Here is a 19712-nt window from a genome sequence, read left to right on the forward strand (position 1 = left end):
GTTTCTAATAAATAAATAAATCTCTTTTTAAACTCTCCTCTGTGCTTATAAAGATAATCTCTTGATATTTTCTTCATTTTTTTTTCCTTTGCACTTTGTGTATATTATTGGTCATATCATCTAACAGTTTGGGATCCTGATTTTTTTTTTTTTCCTACTGAACATTTTCTTATGTTACTCACACTTAGAAAGCCTTTTTTTAATATAACAGATCATTTCTTAGATGTCAAAGTTAACTATTTCCCTCTGGCTAGACATCCCGATATATAATAAAGAACATCACAATATAATAAAGAACAATGTAGCACAGTGTTTTTTCCTGTTATTGGGTCTCATCTGCCAAACTGCTTTCTGGAAGAACAGCGGCTGCTGTGTTCTGCAACCAGCAGAGAGGGAAGTGTCTGGGACATAGCACAGGCTCAAGAAAGTTTTGCTACATGGAGGGTTTCACATTCGCCTTTCCAACTGTCGGTCCAAGTAATTTTAGCACATTAAAAACTAAAGATTTCCAAGGGTGGGAAAGTGTCAAAAGATGAGGGATCATGGTTTGTGCCTTCCAGGGGCTCCCCTGCTAACAGCGGACAGACCCTAACTTAGACAGTAGTACCCTGTGTACCGCTAGGGGGCGCTGTGGAAGGAAAGCGACCCTCAAAACCAGGGCCGGAAGGCTGTGTCGTTCACCTGTGAGAGGAGAAAGGTCAGGATTTACTCAGTAAACTCGGGAGAAGTAATGAGCTCAGCCTGGACTTCAGCCGGAGAGGCCTGTCTATGCCATGCTGAAGGGCCCCTGTGGTCTTTTTCACACTTCAAGCAAATACAGGCCATAACCCGAAACCAGAAAAATGCTTCATGTCGCAATGACATGATCTGATCTGTGTTCCTTAAAGGGAACCATGGCACTTGGAAGATCTAGAATGCGCAAAGCCTAGGAGCAGGGAGGCAAGAGACAGAGGCATGCAGCAGCCCCAGGTTGCAAGGAATCTGGGAGAGACTGAGAGGAAGAGGAAGGTAGATGAACATACATCTGCAAAAGGACAGACACACCTAGGGAACTCCGTTTTCCGTGCAGCAAGTCCCAGGTGCCAGGGAGAAATGCTGCTATGAGGAGGTTAGTGGGAGTTCGGGAGTTGAGCTACGCAGTAGGGAACCCCACCGGAACCCCACAGGCAGCCATCCTGGCTCGAAGTGGTTGACAAACTATTGCTACAGCAACTACCAACAAACAGCAGGTGCTTAATAACGGGACATCTCCAGGGCCAGAGGATTAAACATTTGCGGAATGTAAAAGCTCCTAAGGAACAATAATGACCTCAGAGGCCAAAGACAGTGAAGTTTTCAAACACAAAGGGAACACGTTCGTGTAGAGTTTTGAACCGGATTCTGTTCTGAGCACGAGATGCACATGTCCACAGAGTTCACATGGCTCTGGGGATAGCCCCGTCCCTGACGAATGTCTCCAGGGTGCCTCCACTCAGAGGTGGTGGTGTTATTTCACATGCCACAAGGCAAAACCTCCCACCCCTGACCGGGAAACTGGTCTTTCCCTCTAATTCCCTGTTTCTATCAGTGACTTCTGTCTCCTATCAAAGAAACATTTACTCCAAAATAATTGAGTAATCGAATTGATCAGTCTTCCCTTGTCTTCAATCTTCTAAGGTCTGTCTGCTCCTAGGATGTCTGATCCGCTCCGACACCAGTACTTGGGGTAGACTTGCTTGGATTGTTACAGAAACCTCCAAGCAAGTCTACCCCAACCTCTTCATTCTGCAGTCCAAACTTCAGGAAAATCTAAACTTCACTGAACATAGCTTTCGGGTCATTTCTCTTGCTTAAGAATATACAAAGCTAGGATGCAAAGTGAAAATCCCAACCAAGAAGGCTGGGATCCATCTCCTCTTCACGTGGCCTCTTCCCCTCTCCTCACTGTCAATAGCGTCCTGCTCCTGTTGGCGCCCACACACCAGGCCCACTTCCTTCTCTTTTCCTCGTGGATGTGTTCTCTTCACCTGCTGGGATGCCCTCCTTCCCCTCTTCCTCTCCCCGCCACCGCCCCGTCTGTGTATCCCATTACACCAACACTAAAGGGCTACTTCCAAGTCCACTTCAAGCCAGACCACCCTGGTGGCTCTAGTCCCTTCCCTGGATCAGTAAGAACCACCGAGGAAACCAAACTTGTTTGTCTTCTAATCGGTTTATATGCTTCTCCATACCCCAACTGGATAATGCACACCACGTCCTAACCTCCCTGCTCCATGACTGAACCCACAGGGTAAAGCCTGTAACCAAGGGAGAGTACACAAATGTAGCCCACACGGAGATTGTGCCGATACCTTCAGGACATCAGCAACATCTCTGAGAAGCTCTGAAGTTGGTCTCCCCAGAGATCTGGAGGTAACATCCACGGGAGTGACCGCTTAACAATATGCAGATTATTTAACAGTAGGACGGGCAGTTCTCAGAGTAAATATTTTCCATCCCTACCAGCCTTGAGACAATGAAATCAAAGCTGGTTTCTACGAATGTGAATTACAGCTCTGCCGGCACCATTAATAATTCCTTTGGACTCTGGTCAAGTCCTTTCTTTAGTTTCAAGAACCCGTAACAATATGTACTTTGGGTTCCAAAAGGGCAAATGGGCAGTTGGTGAGTATGTATCAAATTCATTCCCCAGTCTCCCGTGCGTACGTGTATCAGCCTAGACGTGACACCTGCCACAATGTTAATGTTATTCACAACCAGTGTAACTCCCTCTCCTCTATGCACACGAGACTTATTTAACCCACCAGAAATTTAAAAGAGACGCAATAAAGTTAAGTGATACACAGCTTGCCATTTTGTATAAGAAGTGGTTGTGAACCACACAGTCAGTTTTGGTGGCCAAACTCCACAGCAGGAGTGAACTTTAGTAATACCCAAGGTAAGGAGAAGAAGAGCCTCGTGGGCTTCCAGTCTAGAAATACTACATTTAGAGGGAATTGCATTGGTTCTTACGAAGTTGTAAGCCCCTAAAAAGCAGGTTCTATTATCTCTCTGTTCTTAGTTCATTAAAAAACTTGCTGAGCCTCTACCACATTCTACACACCATGCTGGACATGGGGAATGCAAAAAGCAAGGAGCCACAGTCATTCAGGGAACTCAATCTAGAAGAACCCAACAAGACTTGGTGTACACTTAGTAAATATTAAATGGTTATTTCCATAAAGAGTTCCCCTAGGTTCCATGGGACCAGAGTGAGAACTTGAGCATTTGTTCCACACTTTGTGACTGAGCCACAAAGAACTTTCATTTGAATGAAAACCTAACCTACAGTGCCTTATTATGGAGAATGACATAAAAATTTGCTTTAAGAGCTGGTCCTGAGAACCTCATGCAACATTAGGTTGAAATATTTTAACTAGCTAACTGTTGTTTTGAATAAGAGAGGAGCTTGGTTTACGAAGAGAAGTCTTAAACGCATGAGGATGTCATGTAGATTCTGCCCAACTTCTACCCAGGCCATCAGCAAAGTCCCAATGATTTTTCAACAGCTTGGTCTTGTCGTTTGTAAAACGAGGACAAGGTAAGACTGATTTATTCTTCACAGCTAAAAAGTCCTCTGGAAATGGAAGAGCCACATTAGAATAATGTTCTTCCAACCCTCATCTTGAATTATTAAACACCAACAGACTCTAGTCCTCCGTGCCCAGACATTTTGAAAGGGTGCCGTGCCAAAGCCCATTAGTGCTGGGATCAGTGTTGGCAGGACACTGGTCCCTTCACTCCCTTTCAGCTGAACCACCAAAATCCAATGTCTGACAGGAAAGCAGGAAGCTGAAATATGGGAGGCCTGCTGCCAATCAAACTGCCGTGTGAACCTAGTTTTCCCGATACCTCCTCTTAGAGTGTTTGGTTTAAAGGAAGAGGTCGCTTCCATACCCAAGGTTGCTATATTTTAGAAATCCTAGGAAATGCTTGCCAGGGTGCCCTGCTTTTCAAGACCTCAGGTTATTCAAAAGGTCTTCTGATTCAATAGATGCTGACAAAATCTAAAAATTCAGAAAGTTTGGATTAATTTGCAGGGGGAGAGCTGCAGGGGGCCATCAACATTTTAAACTTCAGAGTCCAAGAAGAAGAAGAAGCAAAGTAGAGAAGAAAATCACAGAAGTCCAGAACCAGACTGAAGGTCTTCCGCTTCCACTAAGGCATCTGCTGCATTAATTCAACTGTGCATTGCCCCAGTATATCAGTCTGGCTAGAGATGAAAGATAGATGCCATTGATGGACCTGCCACACAGCCCTTGTCTCTCTGCTCATCTGGGGGAGAAACAGAGGGCTGGCACTGAGTGGGAGCTACAACTCAGGAGGAGCCCTGTACACAACAGCAGCCACTAGCTACATGTGATGACTGAGCACCTGATCGATAGCAGCTAGTCCAGGCTGAGAGCTGCTCTCCGGAGAAGATACACACCAGATTCCCAAGCACCGAGAAAGGGGGGGGTGGGGATGGAGAGTCTCTCGATATTTTTATATTGAGTGCCTGATAAAGTAACCCACTAATATTTTGGATATATTGAATTAAATAAATACATAACTTCAGTCACTTCATCGGTTTCTTTTCTTAATGTGGCTCCTAGAATATGTGAAAGGACAGCTGTGGCTCTCCTCTGGAGCTCTCGTATTTTTACTGCAGTGCTGTCCAGAGCACCCCAGTCTCGCCTGGATTCTGGAAAGGACAGAGCCAACGTATGAAAACACACTCAGACCTGCAAAGCGAATAACATCGTTTTCTTCAAGGTCGACACACTAAAGGAAATAGGACTGATTACACAGCTCTCCTCTCAGATGAAATGAAATGCTCTTTTGTAAGGATCTGTTTTAGACAATACCAAGAAAACCCCTGCAGGGTATTGATCAAAGCACGTGTATTGGGGTCGACAAACCTGGGTGTAAATCCTATCTCTGCCGTTTAGTAGCTGTATAACCTCGGGTAAACTAACATATTAAGAACCCTATTTTCAGTAAAAGAAATATAATATCTCCCCACAGGGCTGCTGGGAGGGTTGACATAGCAAAAGGTAGAGAACTTGGGCACTATCTCTATTCGCATATAATGCTCGAGAATGGTAGCTTTCTTGGCAAAATGCGAGCAACATTATCTAATCACCTTCCAGAATAATGGTAGGGTAAGGGAGATGGAGGGCAAAGGAGACAGAAGCACTCAACCTGAGGCCTTGGAGCCAGTGAATTGGAGATGCAAGTCTCATGCTCAGTGTTCATTCCACGCAGTGCAACACTGCCCTCTAGTGACAAAAATGTGGACAAGCATTCAGAGCAGGAGGCTGGCAAGGAAGAAAAATGTAAATTTTCCTAGGCACTAAGACAGTAAGTTCTCCAGATCAGAGAGATGATATCAAAGCATAATTTTTACTCATGAGTCACCTTTAAAGCAGTGGCATGGAAATGGAAGAGCAACAAGATTACCAAGATTTACTATTAACCCAGGGCTTGTCACTGTTAATTATACAGTTGCTCAAATAGTAAAACAGTCATTCTCTTTGGACATGTTAAATGTAACACTTCCAGAGGAGAAAACCTGCCTGTGTGTCAAGGTACAGGATTTATTTTAGTATGAGAACACAGAAAGCTAGAACCTTGTGGACTACTCACTTTCTGAGTAGTTTGCAAACGAGATTTGATATTGTGTTTTGTTTAGTGCAACCATCTAGCTCCAGAATTAAGGGTGAGCTGTTCTATAAGCTTCAACACCACCCTTTGTGTGTTTACTTCTTTTCTCCTTACAGAGAACCTAAGGCAAGCCCAGTCCCTGGGCTGCAGAGATTAAATAAGAGCCATGCGTAGCACAGTACCCAACATACAGGCATCTGGTAACCGTGGTTACCAGTTATCATTGGTCATCGTGTTGTTTCTGTTGCTCCAGCTGCCTGAGGCCCATGGAAGAAAACGATAAGATGTAGTAATTCCTTTTACTTTTTTTTTGTTTGAAAGCAAGGCCTACTGAATTTCATTTCCCGAGGCATCTATCAATCAAATTTATCATTTTAAAACTAGAACATTGGGGCGCCTGGGTGGCTCAGTGGGTTAAAGCCTCTGCCTTCGGCTCAGGTCATGATCCCAGGGTCCTGGAATCGAGTCCCGCATCGGGCTCTCTGCTCTACAGAGAGCCTGCTTCCTCTTCTCTCTCTGCCTGTCTTCCTGCCTACTTGTGATCTCTGTCAAATAAATAAATAAAATCTTTACAAAAAAAAACTAGAACATCTGAATGTAACTTTGATGTCCCTGAGACGCAAAGCCCAAGGATAGTCTAGAATTCAGATACTGATCTTTCATAAGGCACATAGATGACTCTGTAATCAAAACCACCTGCAAAGACGTGTGATATCATTGTAATCCTAGAACTAAGATGGTCCTTTTGGGCAGTCTTTGTCTACCTTCATTCTCTCAATTAATGTGGATGAGAACCCTAATACTTTAGGTGAGAAGACTACCATAATAATTTTCCTTATTTAATTTTCATTTTCAATACAGCAATCTCTTGTCCAAACATTTCTCAGCTGGTGATCGGTTGGGTTACTATCTGCCCCCTGAAGCCGGTCCCTGACAACTAGGAAATGTATTCTCTCGTTACAGCTCTACAGTTCTTGTTTTGATATCCCAAAGTCACTGCAGTGTCCTGAAAAGGCAAAGAAAACCAATGCGAACATATGTCTTACTGACTTCGAGGGTACCTGCTGGCGCCAAGTGGGAAGCAGGGCAGCATGGGGAGCCCTCCTGGAAGGGCTCTGAGTGCCTAACGTGCAGCGGGAAGAATCGGGGCTACACACCTTGTCGTGATACGGTCCTAAGACAATCCAGCCACAGAACGTGTAACCCAGGTAGATCATACCAGCGCAAGCGCAGAAGCGAAGAACTTTGGGCAGCGAGGCTTGCATCGTTAAAATGAGCACCTGAAAGAAAAATCAACAGAATGAGGGGAATTCAACAGTGGCTTACCAGGACCCAGTGAAGAAATGAGTCTCAGTCCCCGTGCCCTACCCAAGGCCACCTGCTTACGTTATATGCTTGGAAGTACCCCAGGTATCTGATGACGCCAACCCAGACAAAAAGCGTAGACGTCCCGAGCAAAATGCTGCACAGATCGTAATTTGTGAGGTTCTAAGGCAAGAAGAAAAAATAGATGTGAGCAAGACATTCCACTCCACTCAGCTTGTTAATCTCACTTTAATTCGAAAAGAATGGTCTTGGAAGAGAATGGACCGCCTGCTTCTCTCCGGTGACACCAAGCACTGCACACTGAAGGAGAAAATAGCTCAGTTCCAAATGTGTCTCTCATTGCCTCTCTGTATTTGAATTGGTTGAATTGAGTTTCTGTTCAAACAATATCCTGAAAGAGAAATTGCCTTGACTACTGACCCAGGCATTAAAGAATATAAGGTGATAGTGCTTGGTAAATACCAAACAGTACCACTCGGCTATTTTTGAAGGAAAGCTCCAACACGATTTGCTAAGCCAGTGCCTGCTCTTGAGGACTTCTAGGTCTCCCTGAGGAGACAAACACACAAAAGCACAGCTCTAACTTAATATAGTAAGGGCAATGAGAGCCACAACGCCTGGCTTGTCACAGTCGCTTTCCATGGTGTGACTCCAGAATGGAGCTGGGCCTGGAGGACAGGCTGGGGGGGGAGGGGGAGGGACTGTAGGTCAACGGATAAAGGCTGAACAGAGACCCAAGGCCAAGGGTGGGCAGGATGTCCTGGTGAGGAAGACTGATGGGTTCAGGAGAGCTAGGACAAGGAGGGAAGCAGAGCAAGAGAATGAGGACCCCAGAGACCACGCTGAAGGGAGACCACTGCATCTCAGTGGGGGCCCTGTGAGGCAGTGGGTTTCCATACTTTGAGAAAAATGAGTCTGACAGTGGTGTGGATGGGTCTGAGGCATAGAAGGTGGAAGGCAGGAAAGCCAGTGCGGGGACTGTTGTAGCATCCAGGCCAGAAAGGAAGATAATCTGAAGGGAGCCAGCGTCGTCAGAGTGGAGAGGAGGGAGGCACGGTAGGTGGTCATGAGGTAAAGGAGGTGAGACCTGCCGGCTGGCAGCATACAGGGGGAAAGAGCCGGATGGAGGAGGCAAGATGGAGTCATGAGATCAAATCAACTAACAACCACAAGAGAACATCAGGTGCTTGGTGGTCACTCAACACTCCTACCCTCACTCCCCTCCCAGAGCACCCATCTGTCCTGGAGGGTCACTACTGGCTCCTGACATGTTTGGTTTGTGGGCCAGCTGCTTCTTCTGCAACTTGAAAAAAAAAAAAAAAATGAAGCCCACCCAAACTGTCAAGCTTCTCAAACTTCAGTTCCTATTCTGAAGGTGCTGCTGAGTCTCTGGGGAAGACTAGTAGGAATGTTACCTTCCACAGAACAATGGCTTTCATATGTTCCCTTGATGAGGAATGAAGTCAGAGGAAGCTTCAGTTACATGGATGTGAGAAGAGAAAATACGAGACTCAGAGTCTCCATAAGGATTTTATATCTCAAAGCACCTGGGGTCACCCAGGAGGATGAAAAGAATTGAAGATTAAAATGCGTTGCCCCTCACCTTTGCTTTAATTTCCATTTTTAATATGGATCCAATTATTGTCATTAGGTCGCTGATAATCACCAGAATATACCATCCATTGATGAACTCCCACTGGTCGGCGTCACACACACGTCGCTTATACTTCTCCAGGAAGAAATCTAGAAATCTCTGTGGCGAACATTTTAAAAAGCATTTCTTATAAACCACACTGCCCTCTGGAAGGAGAAGACAGGTGCAAAACAGTGCTCTTGCTTGTAAAGTGATGTGGCGTTACCTTTCCCAACTGGATGGAGCCACTTCAAGGGTGGTGGTTATGGCCCCCACTTTCTCCTATAACCTACCAAAGCTATAAGTCAGCATTTCAGTACCTGCTAAGTTAACTCACACATCAAAGGGTTATGCTCTAATGCCAAGAGACTCCTGTCATAATACATAACACTCAGGACATTCCCAATATTTTACCTGTTACCATCTCATTCATTCTGACAACCCCATGAATCAGGCCTATCTCCAGAAGAGGGAACAGAGGCACAGAAAGGCTAGGCCATGGTCTGGACCCAGCAGCCTGGCTCCAGAATGTGTGTACATGATGGTGGGAGTCAGGATGACTCTCAATGATATGGCCCCTAACTCTGGCAGACCCAGGACCCTGACCTTGGATTCAGAATGTCAAGAGACTTGGGGGACAGGCAGGAGAAGTGGATATTTACAATATAAGTCAACAAAGGTCAAGAATAAGAAAACTAGAATGTAGACTATTTTCTTGCTCCAAATGGTATCCAGAACAGATGAGTTCCTTTTTCCCCTGACCCCAGTCTGCATTTAATTATGTGCCACAAACCAGAATAAGATTTGTGGGAAGCTGAAGTATACATTTTAGAGAACTTGGAGGGTAAAAAAGTAAAATGAAACTCAGGAGAGAATTTTTAAACTATTTATAAAAATAGAATAAAGTATTTTATGCTTCATTATAACCCATTTGCCATGCCTCCCTGTCAAAATGAACTCTGATTTAAAGACAAAAGATGAAACCCACACATGCTATTACTGTTTTTTAAGATCGCTCCTGAATTTAAAAGGGTCTCTCATTTATTCTGGAAACATTCAAAAGCTTGAGAGTTCACCACTGTGCACTTGTGCCTAGTAGCTCAGTTTTAAGCAGGATAATTATCTGATCCCACCAGACATGTCAGGAGCCCTTAACTCACCCTCCAGACCTCAGGTTGATTAATGCCTTGGGGGGCGGGGGGCGGGCAGCGATCATTCAAAGGAATCCAATCTAGTTGAGAGCTCCAGAAAGGGCAGGATGACCCAACATCAAGGGTCCACTGTCTGGACAAACAGGGCGGAGGCCAAGAAGGGAGAGAGAACACTTGAACACACACTTACCTTGCGTAACCTGAGAGCTAGAACAATGGATCTTGTGCACAGAATAAGAGACGCCAAGCAAATCACAATGACAAATGCATCAAACACCAGGACATACTGAGTATTTTTCTGAACTGAGGAACAAAAACAGAATTCAAATGTCAAATTCATGTTACTTGGTAATAATTTACAAACAGAATGGCAGTCTGAAGAGAAGTTCAAATGATAAATGCTTGAACATCAGAAACAAATCACACTGCATTCATTCAGAAGTCTTTACATAAGGTAAAACATTCCCTGATGTTAAGAACTGTACATTTAAAAACATATAAACTCTCTGCTACATGTACTAAAAATATTTCCAATGGGCTAGAACTCAACAGAGGGTGGTCCATTTGGGCTCTACTCAAAAAAGAGGCAAAAGGGACATACTCTTGAGTTCTTTTTCATAAAAGCAAAAACACCAAGTTCTCCATCTATGAGGGAACAATTTTTTTTTAAGATTTTATTTATTTATTTGACAGAGATCACAAGTAGGCGGGGGAGGGGCGGTGATGCAGGGGAAGCAGGCTCCCTACCCAGCAGAGAGCCTGATGCAGGGCTCAATCCCAGGACCCTGGGATCATGACCTGAGCCAAAGGCAGAGGCTTTAACCCACTGAGCCACCCAGGCGCCCGTGAGGGACCAATTTAAAACACCACTCCTCAGAATCTTGTTTCTGCTTCTCAACCTTACTTTGTACCTGACTAGTAAATAATGCCAATCCAATGAGCTGCTTCTGCACATGGGGCAAAGAGCCCCTTAAAACAGAAGTAACAACAACACATTTTTGTGGTGGAATTCACTGTAGCACAGGGTAGTCTACTGCAGGAATATGCACCTGGAACCCCAGCTCCTCTGAGACCTGATGGCCGCATTCCCAACGCCTCTTCCCCTGCCCATTCCTGCAGCTTCGGCACCTGTCCCTCCTCTCTCCCCACCTTCTCGACCTTGAGCCCACACTGTTGTTCCTCTGTCCCCGCTCCTATCAGGTTTCCTTCCTCTCTTGCCTCAGGGACTTTGCAAGGGCTGATCCCTCTGCCTGGAGCAGGGCCCTTCCCACCCCTCAAGTTAAATTCTTCTTTTTCAGCTTTGGGTTTGAGATGAAATATTTTCCTCCTCAGAAGAGAATTCTCTAGATTCCCATCCGTATCAGCCCCCTCTTATACTCTTTCAGAGCACTGTGCACAAGTACACACACTTTCCAAGACAGCACATCAAGGGGCCCAGAGACAGGGCAAAACAGCAAAGACAGTCTCGGGAGCCTAATGAGCTGGGTCTGAATCTCAGGTCTGCACTCAGAAGCTGTGGAGCGTTGGGGAAGTTGCCTCAGATGTCTCGTCCAAAAAAAAAAAAAAAAAAAAAAGGTAGGAAAACAAAAACCCCTCCACCACAGGGCAGTTGTGAGGATGAAACAAGTTCATAGATTAAAGCCCCTGGAAGAGCCCCAGGGAAAGAACAGCATTTCCAGTGCTTCCTACTGGATATCACTGGTCGGTCTATCTTCCCCACCAAATGACTGACTCTAGCTAGGGAGCAGGGACCACATACATTTGCTCAACACGACGGTGTCTGTGCTTTCCCGATGCTTCAGGATGCTTACAGAGGCTTCCAAAGCCTCCAGAACATGAGAAAACTATTGCATAACCCAAGTTAGAACCCGTGTAGGTCTGAGCTCATTACATGCAGAGGGAGAGAAGGCACAGAGCTGTGAGAGACAAGGTCTCCAGAGGGACCTAAGCAGTAAGAGAAAAGGACCATCCAAGAATGACTCCCGATTTTCTGTCTTGAGTAAACTGAGCTCAGTCTGGATGTTCACGACAAGAGAGGACAAATTGGTGGCAGTTAAAGCCATGGGTGCAGACACAGCCACTGAGACCACAGAGGGGAACAGGGACTAGGAAGGACGGGAGGAGGGGCCGCAAGGTGGGGAACTGTGGGAGGAGCTGAGCTTAGGAAGTAGACTGAGAAGGGCCAAGGGAGAAGAGAATGGCACTGAAGACAGGCGACCTACAGTGGGGCACTCCGGGGGGGGGGGCGGGGGGATTAGAAAGCAGAGCCCTCTACAAAAAAGGCCTTTAACAAAAAGACCAAGTATCCATGGATTTAATAATTCAAGGGCATGAGCAACAGTGGCCAGTCAGTCTGAGGGCAAAACAGCTCATCCTGTGGGTTATGAGCAGAACCAGCTAGGAAATGTAGTTCACTGAGCGAATTACTGAGCCTTGCGAAGTTTTAGATGCCTCCCCTACAAAACAGAGCCTACTGTACCTTCTTCATGGGCTGTCAGGACACTAGGTGAAATAATCCGCGTCAAGTGCTTGTTAGAACAGCACCTAGCACCTAGCACTTACATTTACTTATGGCCATTTTGTAACTATGAAGTTTTAGTTCTCTTGAGATATCATCTGATGGGTAGGTAACGACATAACATAACCAGAACCCAAGACTTTCTTTCCTTCTTTCCTTCCAATCCGTCTATCTATCTATGTCTGTCTGTCTGTCTGCCTGCCTGGGATGGGACAGAGGGAATAGGTACAGTGCTTGGGAAGATGGGCCTGAAAACCTGACGAAACACAAGGACAGCATCTAGTACTTTCCTTGCTGGCGCATAACCAGAACAAAATCTCTATGATTACTTGTGTTGGGTCTTATTTACAAATGGAGGCCCCTATCTAGAAGGATAAACCACCCACCCTAACAGACAAACCAATCTCATATTCAGGCTTTGTTCTTCTTCTTCTTCTTGTCATATTAGCTTCAGACATCTTTTTTTTTTTCTTTAATTCCAGTTGGTTAGCATACTGTGTAATATTTGTTTCAGGTGTATGACATAGTTATATGTCAACACCCACCTAGGTGGCACAGTTGGTTAAATGTCTGATCTCAGTTTGTCCAAATCTTGGTTTCAACTCAGGTCATGAACTCAGGGTCACGAGATCGAGCCGTGTTGGGCTCCACACTCAGCACGGAGTCTGCTTAGGATGCTCTCCTTCTTCCTCTGCCCCTCCCCCCCCCCCGCTCTCTCTCTCAAATAATCTTAAAAAATCTTAAAAAATAAAAAATTTTGAAAAAAGAGCCCATTTCCTGGTTTATCTGTCTCTCTCTCATATTCTGTTTTAATTTTTATCTACTGAAAAGACTAGTTGGTGTGCTAAAAAAACGGATTTTATGAACGTTGCAATTGTTTTCTTACTCCATTGAATCTATATTCCTGCCACAGGAACATTTCTTAAATTTTGGTTATAAAACACTAATCCAGAGAGATGCCCCTGCCAGCCTGGTTAGGGAAGTCGTACACACCGCCCCTCCTCCTGGAGGTCCTGAAGAGTCCTGTGCTAACTGCCACTTTCCACCTGAGGGCCTCTAACCCAGGGCTTCCCCTGCTTGCTAACTGCTCTTTCCCTGTGACACTTGGGAAATCACCCCTTAGTGGGGGATCTTGCTCACCAGTCCCTACCGTCTTCAGCCCCTCATACTCTCCTTCCTATGTTTATAAAATCCAGTTAAAGTGAAGATGAGTGGCACGCTTGGGGATGGGTATTAGAAGTCATAAAAGGCAACGTGAGGTTTGTGTGTGAAGATGGACGATCCCTCATCATTCTTCCTGAGATAACACAGGTAATGACAAGAGGAAAAGATAAACTTCAGGGTACGAATATAGACTTGAAGGAGCCTCAGAACTTTCTGGAAATAGCACATAGATCCCACCAGATGTCACCCTTGCCTTTCTCCCACTTTCAATCCATCCACCAGACAGCTTCCATAGATGGGGGGGGGGGGGAATCCACTTCCTAAGCTGGTTTCCAAACTTCAGCTTTTAAGGTTTTTGCGTCACATCATGTAAAATTCATATTCTCTTAGTAACAGAATCTGGTTACTTAGGACACAGGTCTGGGAGAAAGATGAATGTTCATGTTTCTACTCAGTGGTCTGTGAGGTTTGTGTTTCTCCTCACTGGCCACAGAAGGGAGCCAGAGCTCTTCTCTTCTGAGAACAGGCACCAAAAACTCCCCAACATCTTAGCAGCCCTGTGGGGGTAAAGGAAACCAGGTTCTGGCAACACATTTGACCCACTAATTCTTTCGATCAGAATGACTATTCCAAACCACATTTCATGTGCGACAACGGTTAGCTTTTCTCACATTAAATAGCTGAATCTCCACTTGGACTTGCCAAATATGCATGTGATCTATGTGTTTTTTGGGCGGGGGGGGGGGTATCTCTGCTGGGAAATAGGAACCACTTTCAAACAGAAAGAAACTAAAACTGTCTATGCTGATCAGAGCCTTGAGTCAGTTAATGGAAATACTAAAACCAAACCTTCAGAATCACTGGGATATATTATATAACCAAACAGCCCTGGACCACACACAAATCTAGATTAAAATAAATCTAAAACAGTTTAAAAAAACCACAGGTATTTTACATTTTCTTTGGTTCTAATAATCTGATCAAAGGCAAATTCACTTCAACAAAACTGGTAAATTAAAAAATACTGACAAGGGACACCTGGGTGGCTCAGCCCACTAAAGTCTTTGGCTCGGGTCATGACTGCAGGGTCCTGGATAGAGTACCACATCAGGCTCCTTGCTCAGCGGGGAGTCTGCTTCTCCCTCTGCCTGCTGCTCTCCCTGCTTGTGCTTACTCTATCTCTGATTCCAAAAAAAAAAAAAAAAAAAAAAAAATTATTATTATTTTTTAATGGAAAAGATACTGACAATCTGGGGCACCTGAGTGGCTCAGTCACTTGATTTCTGCTTGTCTTGATTTCTGCTCAGGTCAGGATCTCAGGGTTGAGGGAATGAGCCCTGCTCTGTGATCAGCGGGGAGTCTGCCTGAGACTCTCTCTCTCCCTCCCACCCACTCACTCATGCTTTCTCCCTCTCTCTTTCAAATAATAAGTAAATCTTAAAAAAAAAAAAAAATTTGACTTCTGAAATTAGTAATACATTATGTTAATTCATTAGATTTAAATAAAAAAAAATACTGACGATCCACTATGAACACCATCAGGACCACCTCATTAAGAAGTCCCACATAACCCATTTTAACCTGTGGATGAAGAGGGGTCTTCTGAGCAACAACTGAGTAAACCACTCAGTGTTTGTAGAGCCTGCTCTCTGACCTCCGAGGTTTTGATCTCGGTCCATTGTCGAATGCTTGGCTCAAAGCATACCTTCTCCAAAAACCACTGCTGGTTTTTCTTCCTCGCCCTGCCCCAAAGTTAACCGTTGCTTCTTCATCCTCAACCCTTTTTAACTCCACCACTTAGATTTCACCGGCATGTCAACCTCTCTCCTGAGGCATTTCCTTTCTTTTTCCGTAGTGCCTAGCAATCACTGTGTGCCGACTCGTGGTTTGGGTGTTTTCCTTGATGCGATTCATTTAATACTCAACATCCTGGAGGGTAGGTACTATCATCACCCTCACTTTATAGAGAAAGGTACTAAGAAAAAGAGAGGTTAAGTAATTTGTTCAAGATCACATGCACAGTGACTAGAATCAAGACCCAGACCCAGGCAGTCTGGCTCTAGACATGGGTCCTAAGGACTGGGAACACACGGCCTCTCCTAAGACGTGTGCAGTCAGCACCTGCTGAACAAAAAGGCAAAGCTTTAGGATATACCGCATAGGACTGAATGCTCAAGAGTCTTCTGGAGCTCGCTCTTCCCATCACCCCACTTAAATACCCCCAATCCCAAAATAAGGTGTCAAAAATTGTCCATGATCCATCATGAGCAAGGAGGTGACATACTTACTAGAACCAGATATGTTCAAGTCTTTACATTCTTCAATTTTAGCTTCACTGTCAAAATAGATCTTGATCTTGCCACTGTGAGCTTTATTGTCAAAGGTGATCTGGAGACACAAATGCACGGCAAGGTTACTGCCCAGCAGAAAGTATGGCCCACTGGAGCAACTCTGCTTCAAACACCACTGGCATTCACACAGCACACTGATTCCAGAACAATGATACTGATGAAAATGCCCTCGTCACATGATTCCTTCCCACGTTTCTGTTACTAATGAAGAAATAGGGCCCAAAAGGTGAACACGTGCAGTTATAATCAATCACATTCGGGTTCAGAGAAATCTGAGAGCATAACAACTAACCAGTCCTCGGAACAAAACCAAGATTCACCAGTCTTTGACAAGAGAACACACTGATCTCATTTACTATACCGACTGGAATTTAAAAGCATTTGCTTCAACTTAGTCCTTTGGGAATGAAATGTTAGGTCTACGCTAGGATGGAAATTATTTTTCTGTTTGCTTCAAATGCTACAATGCTTTCAGAAGTGACAAAGATTGCTCCCAGGCTGCAGGCTGAATTTAAGATTTCCAAACAGCCTCAACCTTCCACTTATATTTCAGTCATGTTGTTTACAAGTGGAAGAGCAGAAGATCTTAAGGCTTGAGAGCAGTATTTGGGGGGCTTTTCCGAGGGAGGACGAGGCTGTGCATGCGCCAGGGTTAGTGGGGGTGTTCTCACAGGTGACAGGCCCTGAAGTGGGGCTCACAGGTCTAATTCTCAAGCCTCTTGTTTGGTTGGAGGGATATTCTTGGATTACACGGAGTGTGGCTCATGGGGCGAGATGCTGGGGCACCTGTGGATTTCATTACTGATCCCCTACACATGCAGCTCTACGAGCTCTCTGACTGTGAGTACTGGGGGTTTTTGCATTGTGTTCTGTAATATGTAGGACACCCCAGGGAGATTAATCATACTCCTCTGTGCCAGAGACATTCTTCCTCACCACATGTCAAGATTTAGAATTACTTTTATTTCTTTGTGTACGTGTTTTCCAGGCAAGCTCTTCCACTGGGCTATAAGTTTCCTGAGGACCATTACACCCTGACATTGTGGCCGTGTCTGGTGCGTAGGGGGCACTCATTCCATACTGACTGGCTGTTGTTGAACAGAGCACTCCTCTGAGTTGCTAAAGGGTGGTCACAGACAACTGTTGGCTTAGCCTTTGGTTTTTCCCTCTATAAACGGGATCGAAAGAGGGAGGGTAAGAGGGAACGTTCAGGGAACGAGAGGGCCAGTTACTCTCCCCACAGGAGCGTACACTCTCCTCTAGTGCACGTGCCTCCCCTCAAAATAAAAAAAAACAACAACTAATCCTTTGCAGACTGGCCCTCAGATCAAGTGGAGAGAGGGAGCACTTTCTGCCTAGGGGTTTGAAAACATTTGCTATAACAGTTGCAAAGACCTTCCTCGGAAAGTAGCAGAAACATCAGAAATACTCAAAACACTTGTCATCAACTTTTTTTCCCTAATATATTATGGGAGTACTAGGTTAAAGCTAATTTTGAAAATTTCTGGTTTTAAAATGTTGGAAAGGGTTTGGTTCATTTTCCCAAGGAATGGTCTCTGGACCAACAGCACTAGAAAATGTCATTAAGTTGTTTTAAACACAACTACCCCTAACACATCTCTTAGAGGCTGGTGTGTTTTCCACTTGGTATCTGCAATAGGGGGAAATCTTTGTGCTATTTTGTAACCTTTCTGTTAGTCTGATGCTTTTTAAAAACCAAAAAATAAAATAAAATGAAAAAGAAAAAGAAAGAAACGTAGTTTTGGCATCTGCAATAGGAGTAGAGAAAAGTAATAAAAACCTTTAGTATGACAAGACACTTGCCGTGTTCTGAAAGACGTAACAGTCTGGTAACTCTCGGGAATGAATTGTCTGTAGGTCAATGCCTTTGAGGTGAAAGGAAATTTCAACTTGTAAGAGCCTGGATAAGAAATATTACAAGGTATAAATTGTCATGGTCTTACTCTCCTACTCTGCTTTCCCCACCCCTGTCTCCTGGGAAATGAGACTTAAAAACATATTTACCGATAAAATTCCAGTCTGAAGAATGACGAGTTCTTCCAGTCCTGAGGGGACTTGGAGAGGTCTAAGTGAACACAGTCTAGAGCAATGAAACAACAAGAAGGATTGTTTCAGGCAACAATCAAATGCTATAAGTAGTGGGGCAAGGTGTGCTGAGAAGCAGGACACTTAAAAGTTCCAAAGTATCTTCCCACAAAATCCGTATTCATTGTAACAAGACCTGTAACTTGAAAGGGAAGAACCTGGAGATACACCCTAACCACATAATCACAGTTAACATCACCAGTAATGGGATAAAGAGACATCATGAACCTCCTGAAATAACGTGCTATGTGGTATTCTCCCCGCAAATGCATAATAACCTCCATCAAGTCATAAAGAAATAGAAAAACCCAGGTGAGGAACATTCTACTCTTTTAAAATGTCAAGGTCATTAAAAAAAAAGGGCTCAGGAATTTCATTTTGCTCCAGATTAAAGGAGATTAAAGTGACTTGACAAGTAAATGTATTATGTGATCCTGGCCCAGGGAGGTGCCCGGGGGTGGGGAGGGCCCATGGCAATGGTGGGAGGGAGGGGGATGCGCAGGCAGTTTTATTTTTCTATAAAGAACAGGACAATGGGTGATATGTGAATAGGGTTTGGAGATTACAGTACTGTATCCAGGTTCCCTGGTGCTTTTGAGCACTGTATGGTGGTTATGTAAGAGAATGTTCTTGTCTAGGGAAAATGCACATTGAAGTAGTTAGAGGTAAAGAGACATCAAGTCTGTACCTTATTCTCATACATTTCAGGAGAAATATTTATACATTAGAAGAATGATAAAACAAAAGTGGTAAAATGTTAGCCTTTGTAAAATCTAGATGAAAGGTATACCAGGAAATCTTTGTGCTATTTTGCAACCTTTCTGTTAAGTCTGATGCTTTTTCAAAACCCAAAAATAAAATAAAATAAAAAAGAGAAAAGAAAGGAACTTAGGTTTTACTCAAGTAAAAGCAAGTTATGAGCTGTAAACTATAAAAGAACAATTCCAAGAGCCTCCCATAAAAATAGTCTCGTCCTTGGGTAGCTCAACACCTTGGCAGGAAAGCAAGGAGGTCTAGAAATGGTGAATGCTTTTCAAGGTCACAAAGCCCTGACACAGAACAGGGGGAAGCCAGCCTGGCTGACTCTTGCCGAGGCTGTTGCTGCCCCTTCATGCTGCCTTTGGAATGGAGAAGTTGGGGCTGCGGCAGTGTCTAGTACCCAGGAGGTTCTTGAGAACCTTGGTAGACTTGATGGCTGATTCTTTAAGCATCTTCTCCCGCTGCGCCTGGAGTAGCAATGACCTCCCATCACTAAACAGGACATGACCTCGACTTAGCCACCTCGCCTGACTGAACACCAGTTTCGTCAGATGTAAAGTAAAAGCCAAACTGATGATTTTTAAGGTCCTTCCACTTCTCACATTCTTATTGGAAGACAAAGTAAAAGAAAATAAAACATTTAAAGTGATTTAAGTGGCTGGATTTTGAAAAGAGAAGGAACATGTTCAAAATCTATGTGCCATGTTCTGTCCAAGGTCTCTTTTTCCTGTATTTCACTCATTCTAAGATATTTTTTTTCACTTTTGAATACCTCTGAAACAGAAGAGTTTTAATATTTATACTTATATTTAACAATGTTAATGGCACCTTAGATTCAGAGAAATATCATAGCATTTGTTAATTTTATACTTTATGTAAAATTCGCCTTGTAAAAGTCTATTTGGTTATTCAAGTCTTGTAATTCTAAATATGGAGTTACATTCCTCTAAATGCACATTCAGGACTCTCTGAGATCTGGCTGATCTTGTGTTACAGTCACTGCTAATGAGGACACCAAGCACCTTTTGGCAATAAAATCG

General features: G+C 44.2%; 1 protein-coding gene across 5 annotated transcripts in view; it reads right to left on the reverse strand.

Annotated features, from left to right (window-relative positions):
* The window catches only part of MCOLN2 (mucolipin TRP cation channel 2), a 54836-nt gene that overhangs the window by 6166 nt on the left and 28958 nt on the right, over nucleotides 1-19712 (reverse strand). For all 5 annotated transcript variants that reach the window (XM_045064793.1, XM_045064796.1, XM_045064795.1 and 2 more), the window contains exons 5-11: nucleotides 17833-17908; nucleotides 17632-17728; nucleotides 15745-15844; nucleotides 9965-10077; nucleotides 8594-8743; nucleotides 7051-7152; nucleotides 6822-6944 (exon numbers count right to left, since the gene is read on the reverse strand). In XM_045064793.1, the coding sequence (XP_044920728.1) occupies nucleotides 6822-6944; nucleotides 7051-7152; nucleotides 8594-8743; nucleotides 9965-10077; nucleotides 15745-15844; nucleotides 17632-17728; nucleotides 17833-17908 (761 nt within the window). The remainder of the gene's footprint in view (nucleotides 1-6821; nucleotides 6945-7050; nucleotides 7153-8593; nucleotides 8744-9964; nucleotides 10078-15744; nucleotides 15845-17631; nucleotides 17729-17832; nucleotides 17909-19712) is intronic.

The sequence above is a fragment of the Mustela putorius genome, unplaced genomic scaffold (genome assembly GCF_011764305.1).
Source record: "Mustela putorius furo isolate JIRA1106 unplaced genomic scaffold, ASM1176430v1.1 tig00003853_pilon_pilon_pilon, whole genome shotgun sequence".
In the NCBI taxonomy this organism is placed as follows: domain Eukaryota; kingdom Metazoa; phylum Chordata; class Mammalia; order Carnivora; family Mustelidae; genus Mustela; species Mustela putorius.